General features: G+C 49.8%; 6 protein-coding genes across 6 annotated transcripts; 4 read left to right on the top strand and 2 right to left on the bottom strand.

The window, feature by feature from the left end:
* Positions 1-5,001, top strand: CDV56_107515 (SET domain-containing protein; the record flags this gene model as incomplete). The annotated part of the gene is made up of 11 exons (XM_026761134.1): positions 1-177; positions 228-293; positions 357-788; positions 936-1,171; positions 1,268-1,823; positions 1,890-2,013; positions 2,094-2,261; positions 2,511-2,611; positions 2,937-3,070; positions 4,437-4,877; positions 4,947-5,001. The coding sequence occupies 11 exons, from the start codon at positions 1-3 to the stop codon at positions 4,999-5,001; spliced, it is 2,490 nt and encodes an 829-aa protein (XP_026615341.1).
* Positions 5,002-5,681: 680 nt separating this feature from the next.
* CDV56_107393 (uncharacterized protein) lies at positions 5,682-7,918 on the top strand (the record flags this gene model as incomplete). The annotated part of the gene is made up of 7 exons (XM_026761012.1): positions 5,682-5,908; positions 5,978-6,333; positions 6,394-6,569; positions 6,663-6,866; positions 6,960-7,103; positions 7,177-7,600; positions 7,674-7,918. 7 exons carry the CDS (start codon positions 5,682-5,684, stop codon positions 7,916-7,918), a joined length of 1,776 nt encoding a protein of 591 aa, XP_026615340.1.
* Positions 7,919-8,215: 297 nt separating this feature from the next.
* CDV56_107248 (DUF3435 domain-containing protein) lies at positions 8,216-10,911 on the bottom strand (the record flags this gene model as incomplete). The annotated part of the gene is made up of 5 exons (XM_026760867.1): positions 8,216-9,366; positions 9,440-9,831; positions 9,920-10,242; positions 10,293-10,542; positions 10,604-10,911. 5 exons carry the CDS (start codon positions 10,909-10,911, stop codon positions 8,216-8,218), a joined length of 2,424 nt encoding a protein of 807 aa, XP_026615339.1.
* A 4,279-nt stretch (positions 10,912-15,190) lies between these two features.
* On the top strand, positions 15,191-17,238 carry CDV56_106943 (sugar porter family MFS transporter; the record flags this gene model as incomplete). Its single annotated transcript, XM_026760562.1, has 3 exons — positions 15,191-15,626; positions 15,689-16,446; positions 16,501-17,238. 3 exons carry the CDS (start codon positions 15,191-15,193, stop codon positions 17,236-17,238), a joined length of 1,932 nt encoding a protein of 643 aa, XP_026615338.1.
* Positions 17,239-17,802: 564 nt separating this feature from the next.
* CDV56_106863 (histidine phosphatase family protein) lies at positions 17,803-18,761 on the bottom strand (the record flags this gene model as incomplete). The annotated part of the gene is made up of 2 exons (XM_026760482.1): positions 17,803-18,637; positions 18,706-18,761. The coding sequence occupies 2 exons, from the start codon at positions 18,759-18,761 to the stop codon at positions 17,803-17,805; spliced, it is 891 nt and encodes a 296-aa protein (XP_026615337.1).
* Positions 18,762-19,318: 557 nt separating this feature from the next.
* Positions 19,319-20,504, top strand: CDV56_106765 (RNA-binding protein; the record flags this gene model as incomplete). The annotated part of the gene is made up of 4 exons (XM_026760384.1): positions 19,319-19,358; positions 19,454-19,727; positions 19,781-20,170; positions 20,231-20,504. The coding sequence occupies 4 exons, from the start codon at positions 19,319-19,321 to the stop codon at positions 20,502-20,504; spliced, it is 978 nt and encodes a 325-aa protein (XP_026615336.1).

Below are 20,504 nucleotides of genomic sequence, written 5' to 3'. Positions count from 1 at the left end.
ATGCCTGCAATGCTGTCACCAGATAACTCCACACTATTCCAGCTCCGCGAGCTGCTAGGGCCAGATTTTGCCAGCCAGCTCGCGGCGCTGGTGAACCGCGTCGGGGTGACACAGGCGGCTGTTCGCGTCGAGGCCCATGTGTGCTCCACTGGAGGCAACCAGGCTGGCTCAGTCGTGGTATGACCCCTCCCCCATGTGACAGGCTTATCACTCATCGCCTACTCAAGGGATATCTCGACCTTCAGTCTGCCAGACAGGGAAATCCAACCCCAATATCTTCGCCCGGAGCGCAGGTTTGTCGCGATTTTCTCCAGCTCCTCTTTACAAATGAACTGCGGCTGAGGCTTCATTTACAGTTGTCTCCTCGGATCCACCACCTCCCTTCACCTGTCGAGCCCACAAGCGCTCTCTTAGCCACACAGTCTCAGAATGAGGCCTGCGCACCAGAAACAGCAATAACCTCCGGTTACCACCCGAGTGCTGCGTCAAAGCGACGCAAGGTTGTTGGCGGTTCACGGCCATGTACCACTAGGGAACGTCCCATCAGCACGGCCGTCGAACGTGAACATTGCGATGATGATGAAAGCAGCGCAGGGGTCAATCTTGAGCAAGAGCAGCCGCTCAAGGCACGCTCGATCCGTCAAGTGCATACGACCACCCGCTTTCCCCAGAGGACTGCGCGCAAGGAACAGTCTGTACCCATCATGACCTCCACGTCGACTGAGAAATTGGTCTGCAGCATCTGGCGACAGATACACTCGGAGATCCGGTGGGATATGACTGCCACGGTGAGTGAGCCATGCCCTTTGTATCATTTTCCTCTTCTTAGTTGCAGTCTCTAGGTCCGAACATGTATATCCACGGAGCAATGAGCAAGGAGGTGAGCCGTTCCAGGATGGTTGTTTGCTAGAGTAAAAAGAAGCTTTCTTACTCAGATACAACAGGCATTCCGAGTGGTGAATTCACTGTGTTTCACGTACCACAGCCGCAGCCAGACTTACCGCGCACTGGAGATGATTGTCCAGGCCTACTGGGTGGATTGCTACGAGGCCCGGATCACGGCAATCAGCCTGGATCAGCCCACTTTAACCGCCACAGAGGCAAGAATGTCTGCTTTGAGAGAGGCGTGCTCCGTGCAGAAGCTGACTGAAAAGGACCTTCGAAATCGACTGTGAGTTACCCCCCCCTTCCCCAGCTCAGAATATCCCTCTCTACCGCCAGCATAAGGAATCGGCTCTTCTGTAGCTTACAATGACATACCTCTCAGAGCAATCTGGCGTGGGTACAAGGAAATTAAGGATGCCGGCGGCTGGGCTAGTCTCCTGTTTGCAGGCGTGGGCGTCTATCGCTTCTGCAAATACCGCATCGGATTCAACGAAGGCCTGCTCCAGCGACTGCGCCAACTCCGACACAGCTTCGAGGTTGCCGCCGACACCCTCCGCCCCGAATGGCGGGATCTGCTAGGTGCCGTCGGGCAAAAGTCCCCTCGCGAGTACGACGGCCACCCGCACGAGTGGGTTACCATCGATGGCCGCCCGGCATGCCCCCTGCGATCCACGTACGCGTTCCTTGGTAAAGAGCTGGTGTTTGAGTTTGTAGACGACTGCGTTATAGACCGGGCTACCTTTGGCGCAGGGGATCCGCGCAGAATACTGCAGGCTGAACCGGACATGTGTGCGCAGTGCCAGCAGAAGCAGTCGGATGACGTGCAGCTCAACCGCTGCAGTTGCTTTCCGAATCTGTTTGGGTGCGTACGGCTGCCTCCGCCCGTGCAGATCTTCCGCACGGGCAATGCAAAGAATAACGGTGTTGTTGCTCGGCTTGTATGTACTTCATCCCACTGTTAGAGTCTGCGAGCCGACTTCGTTCCACTGACCAGAGGGGCACAGGACTTTGAGCGCGGCGCCGCGGTGGGTGAGTTTGTTGGCCTTGTGACGGCCGGCATTGATGGCGTCGATGTGATGGTAGGCGAGGCTTCGGGGCAGAGCTACCAGATCTTCCAGGGACAAATGGGTACGTACCACCCCTACTAACTAATAAACCCGCGGTACATATTGCTACCTGATGCTTATATTTTTCTCTTGGTTGAACAGGTAACTTTACAAGATTCATCAACCACTCCTGCCACCCAAACGCGCAGTTCCAACGCTTCTGCTGGATGGGTACGGAACGCATTCTCGTCGTGTCACGCGGGATCACGGCAGGCAGCGAAATCACCGTGGACTACTCGGACGAGTACTGGAAGAACCTGGACAAGGAATGTCTGTGTGGCGAGCCCTCTTGCCGGTATCCAGACCGATCACACAGCCCTCGGCAGCGGAGCAAGTCGTGATTAGTACCACTGGAGTTCCCAACTACTGTTTCGGTCTCTGAGGTTTCGTTCGGCTGGGCGCCGTGCCATACGACACGGGGCTCGTCTAGGCTGGCGGCGTTATTGCGGTAGGAACAATGAGCGAAATAACCCACGTAAGAAGTGTATAATTCCAGGCCAATCACAGCTGATGGATCAGTGCACGCGGAGGCGCTGGTCGTCATCAGCACCTGGGCGTTCTGGGCGGCTATCTACATCACAGCGATGAGGACCCCTGCTGCCCAGACGAGCATCCGACTGGTCAGTGAGGACAAATGCCTCCTACTAGAATCGGTACTCGATAGCAAAACACGGCCAAACTCGTCTAGCGCAGGCAAAGTACATAGCAGCCATGGTTTCAGATTCCAGGGAGTCTATTCCTTGGCCGATGAGTGTACCTTAGTAGTAAAATGACATTTCCTTTGAAGATGAACACGATCGAGTTCACCTCGACTATGCCCAGACTCGGAGTCGTAAGCCCAGACCTGGCAGTGCCAACGCAATACAGAAGCGTTCAGAAACGCGCATTCCACCCTTGGCAGCATCGAACCGCTTATAAGAAGCCACCGCCGGTTCGGCTGTGCAGCAGCAGCTCGAGCTCGAGCAATTCCTTCCCCTAGCCTCACTCGCCTGCTTGTCTTTCTGCAAGGCAGATACTCCGCCCGTGCTCCATGGCCTTTTCAATGCCCCTATCGACCCAGGAGGTCACCGAAGACCCTCGTAAGTCGTGCTACTCAGTGAGAGATGAAAGAAGAAGAAAAGAGGTAGAAAAAGTCCCCGCTCATTCACTAACCAAGCGCTGTTGCAGACCGGTTTTCGTGGGTCATGCTCTACTGGGTCGCGTTTTTGATCACCGTGGTGTTTTTCAGCCTGCTCCGCCTGTATCGATAGGCCAACGACGCCCGCCATGGGTTGTGCGTTGACTGCAGCCACGGGGACTAGACCATCGCTGTCTTCCCAAGGTAGATATGTCGTCTGATCTTCCCTGTCTGTTGTCCTTTTTCCCGCCGTAGTTTCTACTTCAATTCCTTCCACCCCACTCACCCACCCCCCTGTCGCAAAGCAACACGGATTACGTCGTCCGTTGCCGGGAATGTTACTAACAGCGCCATTTAATCTAGCGTGACTCGGATGGAACGGACCAGCCGGATGGAAGTAGATGTTGGACGGATTCATAGCGGGACGTCGCCCGATTTGCTACCTCGATCTGACTAAGGATCATGCCTCGGGTACCCTTGATGTATATTCATAAATACCGGAGTAACAGCAGCGTACTTGGCTATTGTCAGAATGCTTCGGCGGTGGTATCGAAAACGGGCTTGGACAAGAAGAGATGGTTAGAAACATTATTCAGTTACAACACAGCTGGGTGAACTGCACCATAGGAAGAAAAAGATGACCTCAACCGGCGTCACGCATATTTCCCACCTGGGGCCCGCTGAAGCTCCATATTGATGCTATTCTCCAGACAGGCGGAATCCAGTTGGTACCATACTAGTGCATTTTGTCGTGGGTTTGATCGCTGACCAACCTTGGAATTATCTGCCTGCTGGAGCTGCCTTGGACACAGACTCACGGCTCACGGCTCACAGCCACGATACTTAGCGTGCCCAGTTGATGTAAAATATGCGAGAGATCTCTCTCAGACTGTTGAGTACCTGTCAGTGACGTATCCTCAGGGAAATGTCCTGATTGGCAACATTGTGGATTATCCATGTAGAGCCTACGAGGCACAAGCCACAGGGCAATCGCTATTTCTAGGGAGGTTATCCCGCCAAAGCCCTTTAGCGCGTCTACCACTACTAATCCAACGCCTATCTATATCCACGGTTGACTTACACGATGACTATGATCTTGCAAAGTTTCGGAGTCGATAGTGTAAGCCTCTCATCCGCATTACGGCGTATAATCTCTGGGTCTTCGTAGGCACAGGATCTCGGGCAACGCAGCAATACCAATATGATGTCGTGCTGCCTGACCAAATGCCAGCAAGGCTAGAAGAAACGTTGCTCTTCTCCGCAGTCTATGATGGACACAAGAGGACGGAAAAAAGGAGTATCGCCGGGAACTTCTGATGGCTCTATAGTGTCGCGGTGGACGTGGCGAATCACGTCAGCGACAACTTTGGACGACTCCTGCTCAACTCCCGGCACCTGGAATCCGGAGACTACGAAAGGGCCATCGCGGACGCGGTTCAAGACGAAGACGAGCTGCTGCTGAGGGCGTTCCAGCAAGGCACGGAGGTGTTTGCCGAAGCGGGCTCTACGCTTGCGGCATGTCTGCTCAATCTGACTAGAGGTGTGCTCGTGGTGGAAGTATATTGCTTCGTGCTTGCGCCAGTTCCTGGACCAATGGGGAATCCCAGCTGGGGACGCCGAGGGATACCTTGGCGTATACATTCTCGTATCCAGTCACACGGCACTCATTGGCGCATGGGGTCCTTCAGAGGTGGACAAGGGGATGAGATATCCGCGACGTCGAGGGCCGTGATGTCGTCCAAGACCTCTCCGCAGTTTTACGACAGGAGGTACGTGGGATGGGAGAAAAAAAAGGAGTGGCAATACCCTCATGGCTGCAATTCTAACACTTGTCGCAGGGCACGCCATTGCGTGTCAAAGCTTTGGTCAACGACACAACGTCGGCACCCTTAATGGCTTAATGGCCTCGGCGTACGTCGATGGCAAGACGCAATTGGCAGCATCTACGGGACTGGAAACAACGCTGCATAAATGAACGGTGCGAGCAGGCTCGAAACGCCAGAAGGATCAATCTGCCTCGGTGTGGGTGCCACCGAACGACACGGATATTGCGAGTCTCACTCTGGAGTAGGGGGTTCAACATTCGACCTCGGAGGATTTACCGTGTGAAGCGCTGCTCGAACATCCAATCAGAACATCCAGTGCCGGGCGTAGTTCTGCCTGGGCAGAAGATCCAGCGGAATAATCTCCCTGACATCACCGTCCTCTCATTGTTATGCGACCAACCACGCTCTTCCACCCTTGTCGAAGATGGAGCACCCTGTTGGTAGAAATTGCAGATTGCAGCTTACAGAGATACTCGAGAGCCCATTAGGAGCAAATATCGTGCTAAAGTGGCGTACTGTGCGTGGTGGCACCATCATTATCACCACCAGACCCACTGTCCTGCAGTGTGGAATGTGTGGTTATTGCAAAGTTGGCCCCACTCAATTGACATTTGGCTTGCTCTTCCCGAGCTATTTCATACCATCCCCTGGCCGTCAGAGTTTTCGGTTTTTTCTTCCTTTTTACCTTCAATTGTTTCTCAACCATATCCTTCCCACAGAGTCGTCCCCCCTCCTCGAGAGATAACCATGATGTCGGAGGTGTCGCCGCACGATTCTGCGCCCCTGGAGAGGGAGAAAACCAACATCACATACAGCTATGAGGGTGTTATAGGGTGGAAGAGCGTGCGATATCTGCGCCCGTTCCGTGGCATGTATCACGATGTACGACGACGACTTCCCCACTACTGGAGCGACATTCGGGATGCCTGGGACTACCGCACGGTCCCCAGCATTGTCCGGATGTATTTTGTCAAGTAAGTGCGCCGGTGTTTTTGCTTTGGACTGGCTCAAAGTGAAGAGGCCACTGACCCCCTCTGCCGCAGCATTCTGCCCGCCATCGCATATACCATGGATATGTACCGGCGCACGGGGGAATTCTACGGGATCAATGAGGGTCTCTTCTCCTCGGCGCTTGCTGCCATGATCTTTAGTCTCTTTTCCGCCCAGCCCCTGACCATTGTCGGCATTACTGGTCTTATCTCGCTTTTCAACTACACTATCTTTGATATCATCAACATCTATGACCCATCCATCTATCCAAGCTTTATGTGTTGGACTGCTATTTGGGCGGCCATTTTCCATTGGATAGCTGCAATATGCAATGTGTGCGACTACATGCGCTACGTGACGGATTTTTCCAGCGAAGCATTTGGCATGTATGTCGGTATCATTTACTGTAGTAAGTCCTGGCTCTGATTCCCCTTTCGGGCTGGGTGCCAGATGCTGACCATGAGATCAGTCAAGGGAGTCGAAGAATTGGTCAACGAGTTCACGACACACGGCCGAGACGCTGGGTATCTGGCCTGCTTGATTGCGATTCTCTACTTCCTCACCATCTATGGACTGGAGAAGCTGGGTGCCAGTACCATTTGGAAAGCATCGGTCCGTGGGCTGATTGCCGACTATGCGTATCCGGTAGGCACTTCTCATTATCTGTTTTTCCGTCCTCTGCCCTTTACTCTGCTTCATCGCCATGTTCTTCCGATTGCTTTGCTGACGCCTGGCTAGCTGGGAACCCTCTTCTGGGTTGGTTTTGCCCACTTTCCTGGTAATCTGAAATCCACGCACATAGGATTCATCCCAGTCACTCGCGCTTTCTATCCAACTCAAGACCGCGGCTGGCTGATCCACTTTTGGGATCTTGAGGTCAAGTGGGTGTTTGTGGCGCTGCCGTTTGGCTTCCTGACAATGCTGCTCTTCTATTATGACCATGTAAGTCCCACTTGTTGTCCACGCTGCTCGCGCTTTCCACAATAAGCCCCGTACCCGCTGTGATTCAATACTAATCCCGACGACGCGCTGCAGAACATTAGCAGTTTGACCGCACAGGCGCGGCAGTTCCCGTTGAAGAAGCCGTCGGGATTTCACTGGGACTTTTTCCTTCTGGGGTGTACGACTTTTATTGCTGGTATAATCGGGATCCCCATGCCGAATGGACTCGTTCCGCAGGTATGCCTGACCATTCCTCCCCAACAATAGGTAATATGGGGGGGGTTCAATTGACACGCAATCGCATTCGCAGGCCCCCGTACACACAGACTCCTTGACAGTCTACGAGACTGAGCTGCGAGTGATCCCCACAGAGGAAGGAGAAGGCGCAGAGCTCCGCCGGCCCGTCGTCAAGGCAAAGGCTGTGGTCGAACAGCGTGTGTCCCATTTCATCATGGGGCTGGGGATTATTGGCACCATGACGGGCCCGTTGCTTGTTGTTCTGCACACGATGCCGACTGCCATCTTCGCCGGTGTGTTTTTCACCGTGGGCTGGGGCTCGATCGAGTCCAACAGCATGCTGAAAAAGGCCATCTTTCTCATGCAGGAGAGCCGGTTCATCCAGCGCGATGAGCCTCTTCTTTCGATCCGCAAGCGAAAAATTCTCCTGTTTATCGGATTGCAGGGTCTCGGCGTCGCTGCCACTGTGGCCATTTCCCAGACAATTGCGGCTATTGGTTCGTTCCGACTTCCTTCCCTCTCCGCGTAGCGTTTGTTTCGGACATCCACTAACGTCCTGTCCCATCGTAGGTTTCCCCATCCTGATCATCCTGCTTATCCCGCTGCGTGTATGGGCACTTCCCCGCTGGTTCAGCGAGAAGGAACTGGATGTCCTGGACGACCTCACTGCAGATAATAGTGCTGTTCTCCGCAGCCTGGGTGGGCCTCCCAAGTTCCCTGGCCAGACCGAGCTTGCCCACGAAGGATTGGCGCGCAGATACTCGGAGCAGCGGTCAGGAGTGCCGCGACAGAGAGCTGGGAGTATTACGCGCTAAGCAGGTCATACCGGCACAGGGCTCAGGTTTTACATTACACCGTCCTAGTGTTTTGTTTTCAAAGCGACGCGATGTATATCGGGGTGCTTGAACGATAGGTAGTATAATATGCGCGACCGTAAATGTACCTATCGTCCGAGCACGCCGATATACATCGCAAGAGCTCACGATTCTCGCGTAGATAAATGCGTCTAATAGCAGCGGTGTTACAGTGCATCTATCAATATGCAGCGTCAACAAAGGCAAAGAGGGGGATCCTGGTCCACAAATGTTTTAGGTCGCAGGTGCATTGGAAATCTAAATTGGGCCGAGGGCGGACAATGGGCGGCGTGAGACAGTTCCATGCTTTCTCTCAGCATGGTTCATCAATGCCGATTTACTCTCCAACTGCTCCTCGCAGATGCTGCATTTAACCCGCATGTCTTTTGGATATGGTATGACATGAATGTCAACAAAGTGACGGGTGAGTGACCCAGGGGTATAATAGTCTTTAGACCGCTCATGCTCTGGCATATGAGGATTTCCCAGACAGAGAAAGCAAACCGTCGGCCGTTCCTCTTTCTTTTTAATGCAGACAGACGCAATCGCTTGAGAAATGGTGGTCTGTGGCCCATCAGACGAAAGGCATCTTTGCCTTTTTGCGGAAGGAGCAGACGATAAAGAATCCATGGCAGGACGTTTCTGTGCAGGGTTTGGTCGTCTCGTGGGTGATCCCTCCTCCACGTCACAGAAAGCAATGACCGCATTGATTGCGGCAATCCGGCGCTGGTATTCCTTTTCGACAGTGGCGCCCGGCATGCTCAAGATATTATCGAGCAGGATCATATGCTGCGGGGTCATATACCCTGTTCGCTCCAGAGCACCCTTCACCTCGTCATCCAAGAACTTCCCGGCAAGTTGCCTCTCGCAGTCAATCACTGGCTGCTCGTTCTTATATCTTTCCAGATTCTCACGCACTAAGTGGTTACGTTGCCGTTGCCACTCATTCCGAGACACACGCTGCGCCCGGAGATGCCTCCGGACCGCGCCTCTGTACTCTTCCTCGGACTTCGCCACACGGTCAAGCGCCTGTCGAGCGGGAGCTGGTAGCTCCTTCTTCACTTTCTTCTGATTCTGGTAATCGCCGAAGCGTCGCTCAAAGTCCCGTTCCGCCATCTCAAAAGCCCGCTTCATCTCGTCCCGGAATTGTTTTCTTTCACAGACCCGCGTCTGCAGTGTTCGCACGCGCGGAATGTTGTTGACACAACTAGTGTCCTCGAGCTTGTACGGTCGGCGGGGATCAATCGACCGGCTCATGGATGCTGCGAACCGCATCAGCTGTTTCTGAGCCGGCAGTCCCCGGACAATGGCCTGGGCGTCAACATGGATGCCCACGCTATAATGTTTAACGAAGGTGTCGATGTTCGCATGCTGTAACATCACGTTCTGGAGCTCGTTCGTCACATCCGCTGTTCGACGAAGGAGACGGCAGTGTTAGTAAGGACATGATCGTTTTCGATGTGAACAAACCAGATAACTCACAGCTGTCATTAAATGCTTTCGCCGCCCCATAACGGAGACCATACGGCTTTGTGACCTGTTCAAACCCAGTGATTTCGCCTCCCCGTTTCATTCGATATCGCAGCGCTCCTTCCGTTAGTCGCTCCTCCAAAGCAATTCGAAGTCCGTCGGATTCGCGCATTCCCTGACAGAACACAAAGTGATCGAGAATTTCATCTTTCAATCTCAGCGGCTGTTCTCCAAGTCCATCCAAAACACCAAGGTTATACAGATTTTCGGGACAGTCCAACACTAGGCCGTCTTTGGAGATATTCTTGAACGCCTGAATACGGAACAGCATGCCGAGAAGGAACACATGAGGACTGAGGACCAATGTCGGGTCAAAGACGATTTCGGGAATAGGGAAGGTATTCCTATTCCATACACAATTAGCTCTACCTGGCATGCGACTTCACGCGGAGACAGCGACGCTAAAATAAAAAGGGATTGCCTAGGACTCACTCTTCCTTCTCGCCCAGAAATGTCTTGGTAAACCTTGGGGTCAAGTAAATAAATAATCGTGGGCGCCCTCCGTCCGGGTGACGGATGAGAGTCAGCTCAAGATCCCTATAGCGTAAGTTCAGCAGAGCCCCAGGGCGGCTACCGGTGATGGCCGCCAGCTGGCAGAAGAGGAGGAGTTGGATCCGAAGCCACCCGAACTGAAAAGTCATCTCCATCGTCGACAATAGCACGCGAGCGAACTCCGCCACATCTTCAATGTACATCGTCGCTTTCGGTCGGCGTCCAGAACGGAGGTCCTTCTCTCGAGCAACGATCGCCAGTACCTGTAACTCATCAGATGAGACTATAATTGATCCGATCACCGGTCGCTTACATCCAGAATCTTGACAATGAGGTCTTTGCTTAAGCCGTGGCCTACCTCTGCCTTGTAAACCAGATGCCACCACTTCCAGAATGTCTCCAGTGAGCTTTTGTATCGTATTCCTGGTGTCCGGCCCCCTTTTTTGTTTCGTCGCCGACTGCATCGCCACGAGAAGAAAGCTTTGAAGAAACGGACTGTCTCCTCGGAGTCGGAAAGCCAACGGAAACGTTCGGCAGGGTCGTAGTTGCCCTCGCGGCAGAACCTAGAGAGACAGGCTATCTGTTAGCACCAGTCTTGAGACTTGGATCCCGGCTGTTTCTCACCGGTCCCAGTAATCCCGTGTCTCGTCCAACTTAGCCTGGGTCCTTGGGCTGTAGCGTTTCTGCCGTAGTTGGGAGACGTCGAGACATTCAGCCTCCTGTAAGAAGTACGCCGCAGGGAGTTCCCGTTCCTCCTCATCATCCAGGATCGAATCGTCGTCAGAAAGATCTTCCGGGTCGTTATCACTGTCTGGCTCAGACGCACTGTCCGAGGATTCATCGGTAGCATCGTCGGCGGAGAAGATGTCCGGTACATCGGTGGTGCTGCCACTGTCGTCGTCGGACCCGACCGGTTGAGGGGAGTGCCGCATGGCAGACAAAGGAGAGCGAGAGGAAAGGAAGCCTGGATATAAATAAAGAGTAGGGTGGCAGAAGCGGATCTTCTCTAACCCGTTTGAAGCCGGCAGAGGAGAGATGAATGTGTGGGCGAGGTGGATGGCAGTTTCTCGGAAGCGGAGGAGGGGAGGGAGAGAGTCATGGGGGGCGAAGGCTTTTAAGAAGCAGAGCGAAGAAGACGGTCGCGAGGGGAGCCGTTTTTGGCTCCCTCCCCAGAAGGCCTCGCTGGGGAGGGAGAGAGAGGTATGGCTGAACGACGAGCGAGCCCTCCGACGGCGGCTACACGAGGTGTGGTCGTCGAAAGGACCAGGCCAGGCACGAAACGACGGGGGAACTAACTAGCGCAGGGCGTGGGAGTAAAGGCCGCTGGCCGTGCGACTACTTCCACGTGACGCCAAGGCCGCCGAGCGTTAGCAGGACGCTCAAAACGGCGTCAAGTGTAGCCGTTTCAGGCGTCCGGCTAACTGTTTCACGGTTAAAAGTAGTATATAGTAAGAAATAGTAAAAGGAATTACTTATAGAGGAGTAGTTTAATATAGTTAATATAAGGAAGAAGAAGAGAAGAAATCTATAAATCTATAAAGATAAAAGAACCTCTACTACTACTATACTATCTAAGTAAGTATATAAGTAAATCTATTTAAGTAAATAAGAAAGAACTAAGTATAATAAGACTAGATAATTATATAATAATATTAATAAAGGGAGTAATATATTAGTAGTAATAAGATTACTAACTAATATAACCTTATACTAGTAAATTCCACTAAGTAATAGTAATATCTATTATTTTAATTTAACTAATAAGAATACATAGTTTATATAAAATAAAGAATATTATAAATAAACCTCTAGCTATAGAGATATAGTATATAAAGAGGGAGGGTAGTTATTAGGTATAGTAAGCCTATATATAGTAAACCACAGGGGTTATATAGGTAGCATATGACCTATAGAGATATTATCACCTACTAAGGGGTGAGCATCTTATACCTTAGTGATTAGTTCACTAATAAAGGCATTACTACTACCATACTATCTACCATTTAATCAAGAGCATTCCCTAGGTGCTCTCACAATAGGGGTGCTTATACAGCCCTAATATAACTAATAATATTATTCACTATAGCAAGGTGCTCCACTGTGATTTAATTATATTTAAATGTCTAGTTAAGGTTCTGCCATAGCTTTAGTGTAAGAAGATCTGCGTGTTTAGATAGCTTTATATCACTAGTTAGCTTTAAAAAAGAAGATCTATAGTGTATAGATATAATACCTTTACCTAATTCTTCTTAAGGGCCTGAATTATCTATAGAGGTGAGATATTAATACTAGATAAAGATGGTGGTTAAGAGGGAGAGGGAGAGGGTATATTCTCTCTGTATGCATATAGATTAAGCATATAGATATCTAGTATTACTACCTAGTTAGCAAGATTCTTAATAATCTTATTACTATCTTCTGCTACTAGCCAGATATCATGATCTTTAAAGGCCTTATAAATAATTTATTAGTTAAAGGCTTTCTCCTGTACTAGACTGATCACCTATAAGAATTCTAACTTCCCTACTAGCTTACCAGCCTAGTAAGATAGATTATTATTTATATATTAGAAGTATTATTTATAGCTTAAGAATAGCTTCCTATCTAGTAGCTAGTAAAGATAAGTTATATAAGGCATAAATCCAAAGGGTATAATACTATTATCTTTATATTCTTATAAGAATTTAAAGGTGAGGTGGGAGCTATAGCCATTAAATATAAGAATATACTTCTCCCCTCTCTTTATATAACTATTCATCAGCCTAATAAAATATTAAAGCTATTTAAATGCTAGTTCATTAGTGATCTAGCCATTTAGGGAGGTTCCTATAATTATATATAGTAGTAAACCCTCACTCTTATTAAACTAACTCTCTATAAAGATACTATTCCCTTAATAAAGAATAGATTAGAAGAATAGTGGCTTAGAAGAACAGGTTAAAAGAATCTACCTTTAAGATAAAGAAAGGGTCCATCTACTAGCTATTAGTAGTAATATATTTGACTACTATAATATTCTTACCTTACTTAGCTTTAGTAAGATCTGGGTAAGAATCTTTTAAACTAATCATATTTCTTAATATACCCTTACCAGGTTAGAAGCCACATTTATTAAAGTTATATACTAACTATGCTAGTATATCTTTTTTAACTATATTTAAAAGTAGATTATACTAGTATGCTAACAACCCTGCATCTTTAGCTTAGATATACTTTAATTCCTTTATCTTTTACTTTACTAGACCTAGTTTTAGGTGCGCTGGAAGATATTTCTTAAAGTAATATACCCACATCTTACTAACCTATTAGTTAGGCTTACCAGCGTGTATAAGTGCCTGATTTACCTATACCTCTAGTATTCTAGGAGTCACTGGCATGTTTAAATCATATATATAGACTAACTAGAGGTGTAAGGCTTCCTCCTAATACCCCTTCAGAACTTTATTAACCAGTTTCTAAGTTATACAAGGTTATCTACCCTTTTTAACACAGTTATGTAGGGTTGTGTAAAAAATGCCATATTCACGCGTAATCTTAGTGATATTTAGTTTTTCTTAGGCCTGAGCGGCTTCGCAGGCCTTAAGGACGAAAGATTTATTAAATTTAGTAGATTTAGGCATGTTGTGTGGTTGGAATAGCTTTAAGAAGTCAAAATATTAAAAATTAGTGATTATAATGTGGTTGGTAATTACAGTATGGTGCACCCATACTGGGAAGCAGGGTGGGTAAACAAAGGCACGGATATAGCATCATCTTTCATTATCTTCATTAGTGTTAATATATAGTGGTATAGCTTAACAAGAATGTAACACAATGATGATTGGGTTATGAGATCAAATATCATGCTAATGTCAAGCTTGTCAGGTTTGCTGCGAGGACGGAGTGCATCTTGCTATGAACACTTCAAATACGAAAGATCGGCATCGGATTCCTTGGAGAAGAGTCATGGCATATGATAGAGTAAGCCTCGCTCAGTTCGAAATATGCCTTAGCATTAATGAGTCTATCGTGTTGTGGAATGACTGGTCTTTGTGGGAAGTGTTGCCATGACATATTTTGCTAGGACGTGAACGCAGAGACAGTTTAAAATCGCGTTCTTTACAGACAAATTGATTCAATCATTAGCTCAATGTGCCGGAGAAGAAAACAAGCCTTAAGTATCCTAGTAGTTAAAAAGAATAGAAACAGAGAAACAGAATGCCTGCGTGACAGCCTTGTCACTTGTCGCTTGTCATGAGGTCCCTCTGTCATGCATCAACTCCCCAGGGATCGAGGTCTTTCCCATCTCTGTCAGCTTCTACCCATTACAACCAACCACTGTGCGGGCGTCCCATTTCCTTGGATTCTGCAAATTTATCCTCCGAATGTGATCTAGGGTCTCAATTTAATTTGAAGATTCATTCACCTTTGAAGAATGGATGAATCCACTTTGAGGTGATCAACATCAGCGAGCACCAGAAATGGGTTGACAACCCCAACATCCGCGATTCAGACAGCAATCAACCCCGGACAACAGACCAACAATGCGATTCGACGTGGCTGTGCTGCAACTGGGTGGAAATACGAGACTCATTGCTTTCCTTGTCTGCATCCTTGGCATTTTCCTCCAAGCTCTTCATTTCCTTATTGCTCAGCCGCCACCAATGACCATTGCTTGCTGACACCCTTCGTAAGAACGGGGAGGAGAAAGATGAGCAGAAAAAGCAATGGATGATCACAAAAAATATCACGGGCTCTCTGTCGTCACTGAAAAGCATCGAATCTTCGTGCCTGGGCTCTGCTCAAGGGCATCGTGCTCATGGGTGCTACCTCTTCTGCACAGCCAGCACCTTGCTTCTTTGTCCTCGAGGGCTCCTAAAAAAAATATTTCGCCTTCTCTGCCTCTCTTTGTTGCTACTATTCATGCTAGTAATCAGTGCCGAGGATCAGTTTCAGCCCAGTCGTTTCAAATCTTTATTAGAGGTATGTTCTTTGATGGTATCCAACTCAACTACAACTCGACCCAGCACGGCAAATCATGTAAGATTCAAAATTCATCAACTTGCATTTCTTTTTTTCCCAGGCTGACTGATCCTCCAAGATCTCCTCCTGGCGATATTAAGATACAATTCAGTGAACTGTCTTGATTCTTTCCGACCTATTCAACAACAGGGGCTGCCATTTACTGGCATCGAAAGCATACATCTGATTCGCTTCATCGTTCGTTAGAAGATGCCAGGTCCCCATGATATCGGTATCTTCGGGGACATTGCCCTCGAACAACGAGTTGAAGATATCGAACATGCGCCAGAAAGGACCAACACCTTCGTGCCTCAGCGCAGCTATCTAACGGCCGCAGAGCGTGCACGACGCAATTTGAATGCAAAACTCGCCAATCCATTGGCAGGTTATAGCCACGAGGAGCTGCGCAGTCAAGGGATCAAATTCGCTATAGAACACCATATGGGTGACGAAACGGATATTCGCGCTTTTGAGTTAGGCGCCCTTCTGGCCCAGGAGCCTGAAAAGTTCGATTCTTTCAGGGACTTGCTAACGGAAGAGGAATTCAAGATTTTACATCTCGAGTTCACTCATCGTTGGTCGCAACCCTGGACAATGTATTTGGTTATTGCCTTGTGCTCTCTCTCAGCAGCGGTGCAGGGAATGGGTAAGTGACAGAACCAACCACACTTGGGTACTTAGTGCTAAAGCTAGGTCCACTTCCGACAGATGAAACGGTTGTCAATGGCGCTCAGATCTTCTACAAGACGCAATTCGGCATTGACGATGAAACCTCGAGGTCTCGCTGGCTGCTGGGGTTGGTGAACGCCGCGCCATATCTGTGCTGCGCCGTCCTTGGTTGCTGGCTGGCAGTCCCTTTCAACGCGTGGTTTGGTCGTCGCGGGACCATCTTCATCACATGCTGTTTCTCCGCCATCGCTTGCCTGTGGCAAGGGTTTGTCAACACTTGGTGGCATATGTTCATCTCCCGCTTCGTCCTGGGCTTCGGCATTGGCCCTAAGTCCGCAACTGTTCCCATCTACGCGGCCGAAACTGCTCCTCCCGCCATTCGTGGTGCGTTGGTGATGCAGTGGCAGATGTGGACTGCTTTTGGCATCATGTTGGGCTATGCAGCAGACCTTGCTTTCTTTGAGGTCCCAGATCCTTCAAACATTGTCGGGCTCAACTGGCGCATTATGATGGCCTCTGCCATGTTCCCAGCTATCCTGGTTTGCTTGTTTGTATTTTCCTGTCCGGAGTCACCGCGTTGGTACATGTCCCAGAAACGCTATTACAAGGCGTATGAGTCGATGTGCAGCCTGCGCGCGCACAAGATCCAGGCCGCTCGAGACCTTTATTACATGCATACATTGCTGGAAGCGGAGAAAGGGATGAAGCTCGGCCAGAACAAGATGATAGAACTAATCGCCGTGCCTCGGAACCGGCGCGCCCTAATCGCGTCAGAGATCGTCATGTTCCTGCAGCAGGTAATGAACCATCCTGTCACATCAAAGTTTCCACATTCTGACTCAATTATCTAGCTATGTGGCGTGAACATTATCGCGTATTATTCGTCCGAAATATTCATCAAGGTGACATCAGCCCGAAATGCCCTAGCCACATCCTTCGGCTGGGGCGTGGTGAACTGGCTCTTCGCCATCCCCGCGGTCTACACAATCGACACATTCGGCCGTCGCAACCTCCTCCTAACTACATTCCCTCTCATGGCCCTCGCCTGGTTCTTCACCGGCTTCAGCTTTTACATTCCTAACGCGGAACACAGCAACGCGCAGCTCGCCTGCGTCGCGCTAGGCCTCTATCTCTTCGGCGTGGTCTACTCCGTCGGCGAGGGTCCAGTGCCATTCACCTACTCAGCAGAAGCCTACCCACTCTACGTCCGTTCGTACGGCATGGCCCTAGCGACGGCAACAACCTGGCTCTTCAACTTCCTCCTGGCTATCACGTGGCCTTCGCTGCACGATTCGTTCAAAGACCAGGGCGCGTTCTGCTGGTACGCTGCTTGGAATCTGATCGGGTTCGTGTTGGTGCTTCTGTTCATGCCGGAGACGAAGGGGAAGACGCTGGAGGAGCTGGACCAGGTGTTTTCGGTGCCGACGCGGTTTCACGCGGCGTATGGGCTGCGCCAGATCCCGTACTTCTTTAAGAGGTATGTCTTGCGTCAGCGGGTGAAGTCGGAGATATTGTACGAGAGGGAAGATCCGGCGGCTTATTCGAGTGATGCTGGTTTCAATGCTGCGGATTGGAGCAGGACAAGATAGGTAGGTGGATATTGGAAAGATCAGTCCGCGGCTGAGCGGGTTTAGCTGTGCGGTGTTGGCGTAAATACATGGACATACTAATTCGGCGTTGCTATACGATTCTAACATATGTAGATGATGACACGATGCTCAATGACAATGACAAGTTTCAATTTAGATGACAAGTTTCAATTTAGATTTTATATATAATTGGTCTAATTGCCCGGGTCTAAAATGTATTAAGCTCACCGAGAAAAGAAGTAGCAAAGCATGCGGCGGCTTGCGCGGAAAGCTTCATCTCACTATCAAGGATTAAAATTCTATATCCAAGTCAGTCATCAATATAAAAGCCATGATGGACGTGCTATTGGGGGGAGCAAGAAAAGGAAAGTTCACTTTCTCAGACAGCAGTTGGAACGATTGTTGATCCGCATGGAAATACTCAGAACAGGTCTGTGTGAAATCTTGCTTCATCATAGGAAGTGACCCGAAGGACGGAAGAAGGGAAAGGAAAAGAGAAACATGATATGAGGGAATAGTATCCTACCTGCTGAGAGCACAGCGTCCATAAGATCTGGGACTTTATCATGCTGTCCCAGTTAGCCGATAAAACTGATTCGTTGTCTCCTGCCTAGACGGCTGGAGAGTATTGCGAACAGTCCCTCCCGTGCGCTCAACCTGCTGCTCCATGTCAAGATGAGTTGTATCATCGACGGTCAAAACGGTCATTGACCATCCAGACAGCGGGGCCTCGAATGACTCGGGTCGCTGCATCGAACCGAGCAGGAACGGGGGTGGACGCGCCGCATCACGGACGTACGGTGGTACGATCGATGCGGGCCGGATGTCCAGTTCCATCACGCCAGTATTCGACCATACAGGCCGCACGTAGTCCCCAAAGTCAGCTTGTCCGACGCCAGGTCCAAGGTGGATATCTCGCTGATTGAATAAATCCGCGAGACAAACCCAGAGAACCTGGAGGATGACGCCGTGAGCGACAACAGCAATGACCTCTTCGTTTGCGGTGTCTGCGTTAATGAGGAAAGGCATTATGTGATCCTGCAAAAACGCATTTATACGAGCCCGCATGGAGACGACAGACTCCTCATCGGTGTATGTCGGCTCACCTCCACGCAAAGCATCCGGAGAACTGATGCTGGAAGCAGGAGCACCGGAATGCCACCGTGTACCTTCCAGGTTGCCGAACGATTGCTCCCGAAGATTCGGGACCTGTATCGGGGCCAACAACGGGCCGCTTGCCAGCTGTTGTTGGCAGATACCCTGCGCCGTTTCCGAAGCCCGATCAAGATCCGACGAGAAAACATGAGTGAAGCGGATCATCCGATCCTTGAAGCTTCGAGCGAGCAGACGGACTTGTGTCTTACCGTTCTCTGTCAGGTAGTGGCCATTGGTATCGCCTCTGCGGATCCCGTCGATATGACAGGACTGTCAGCTGCCATTCTACTGGGGTCAACAGAAGACGCGTACGCTGCTTGTCCCACGTTATGTCCACACTCTGCGTGGCGGATCAGATATAGCTTCATCCTGGCGAGAATCGGATCAGATGATAACCAGCTTGATGGCGTGACAAGTCCATTTTGTTAGGAGCAGAAGTGGGATGCTTTAAGGAAGCACAGCAGAAGGCGACATGGAACATGATGAAATCGTGATTGTTGAACAATTGCCGGAAGAAATACGCTTGGTTCGCTAAAAAGCCAATCAGGAGCTGGGCTATGTTTGCCCTGTTTGCGGCCTTTGCTCTGTTTGACATATTTTGTGTCGATACCAAAAAAAGTTTTGGTGCCATCAGGCAGACTGGAATCGTTGACCAGTATTTGTGCCAGTACAGCGGGTCTTTGGATGACTTAATTCTCTCTCTCTCTTGTTAAATTGCATAGCATTCTAGCAGAGAACATCGTTCCATTCGCTGGTATATCCGGACGGACACTTAATAAAAAGAAATTTAATCCTCAAGGTGCGAAAATCTAATCTTATCAAGATCGGTTAACCACTGTAAACATCGTTGCTAAATCTTCCCAATTCTTGCAGAGACGAATCAGCCTTCTCGTTCATATAACCTCCACAGTTTCGAAGAACCACAATGGCCGACGCTCCTGAAAGTCCCGTACCGCAGCAACAAAGTGTGTAGGAAGATACCTTTGGGCTGCTCATTTGGGGCTCGATCCAAAAGAATTCGCTTCATGGCATTGTTTCGGAATGACTGATGAGTCCATAGCTCCCGGAAGATCACCTTTCCAAAATGGTGTTAGAACATCAGGTCGCGCTTTCAATTCTCCAAATTGGCGCGTGAAGGGCGAGGAAAGCCCGAGTGTTCAGAGCTCTGGTTCGCCCGGGCCAAAGACAAATACCTCGAGGCTCACATTCAGCAAACCAAGCTCTCATGTCCCTCAGGCTATCTCTGAAGGCCGCCGTCTATACGTTGGCAACATGCCCTACACGGCCAAGTCGGAGGATGTGCAAGCATTGTTCACCGCCGCAAATTTCCCAATGTACGGAGACAGAATTTCTTGTATGGAGATGGCCAAAACTGAGTACTTTGCAGCGAGCGGATCGATATCGCGATTGACCCTTTCACCGGCCGCAATCCGTCATACTGCTTTGTCGATCTGGAGAGCAAGGAGTTGGCGGATCGAGCAATGACCGAATTGGACGGCCGTGATATGCTTGGCCGGCCTGTCAAGATCAAGCCTGGAGTTGCCAAAACGGCAAGCGAGCGTTCGCAGCAACAGCAACAGCAACGAACTGAGAGCTTGCCTCGCAGCGACAAGGGCAGCCCGTTTGCTCTTGACCGCTGGAGACGCAACGACGCGCCCACCTTTGCGAAGGTCGACAGCGACTCAAGCCGTCGCCTTTATGTCGGCGGTCTCCCTAAGTTAACCGACCCTAAGGCTATCACCACAAATATGACCAACTTCTTCAAGGGATACAAGGTGTATGTCCGCAGTTGCCCTCTATTGGAATTGCCTTTTCAAGACTAACTTTTCCAAAAAAGTGAAAATGTCAGCAAACTGTTCACTCCTCATCCTGCGAAGCGATTCGAGCCTGGTGACCACTACTACCTCTTCGTTGACTTTGGCAGCGTGGAAGAAGCTCAGAATGCCATGGACAACTTGAATGGCCAGGAAGGTCCCTGGGGAGCGAATCTTCGTGTGCAGAGAGCCCGTGGGGAGACTAATAACTCTGACGAAAGGAGAAACAAGTGGTCATCTGCACGCGGTGATTCAAATGATGCTCTGGCTACCAACGATATTTCTGTCGCTGTATAA

The sequence above is a fragment of the Aspergillus thermomutatus genome (assembly GCF_002237265.1).
Source record: "Aspergillus thermomutatus strain HMR AF 39 chromosome Unknown NODE_69, whole genome shotgun sequence".
NCBI lineage: Eukaryota > Fungi > Ascomycota > Eurotiomycetes > Eurotiales > Aspergillaceae > Aspergillus > Aspergillus thermomutatus.
Note: the sequence above shows the minus strand (reverse complement) of the source record. Positions and strands in the feature narration are given on the sequence as shown.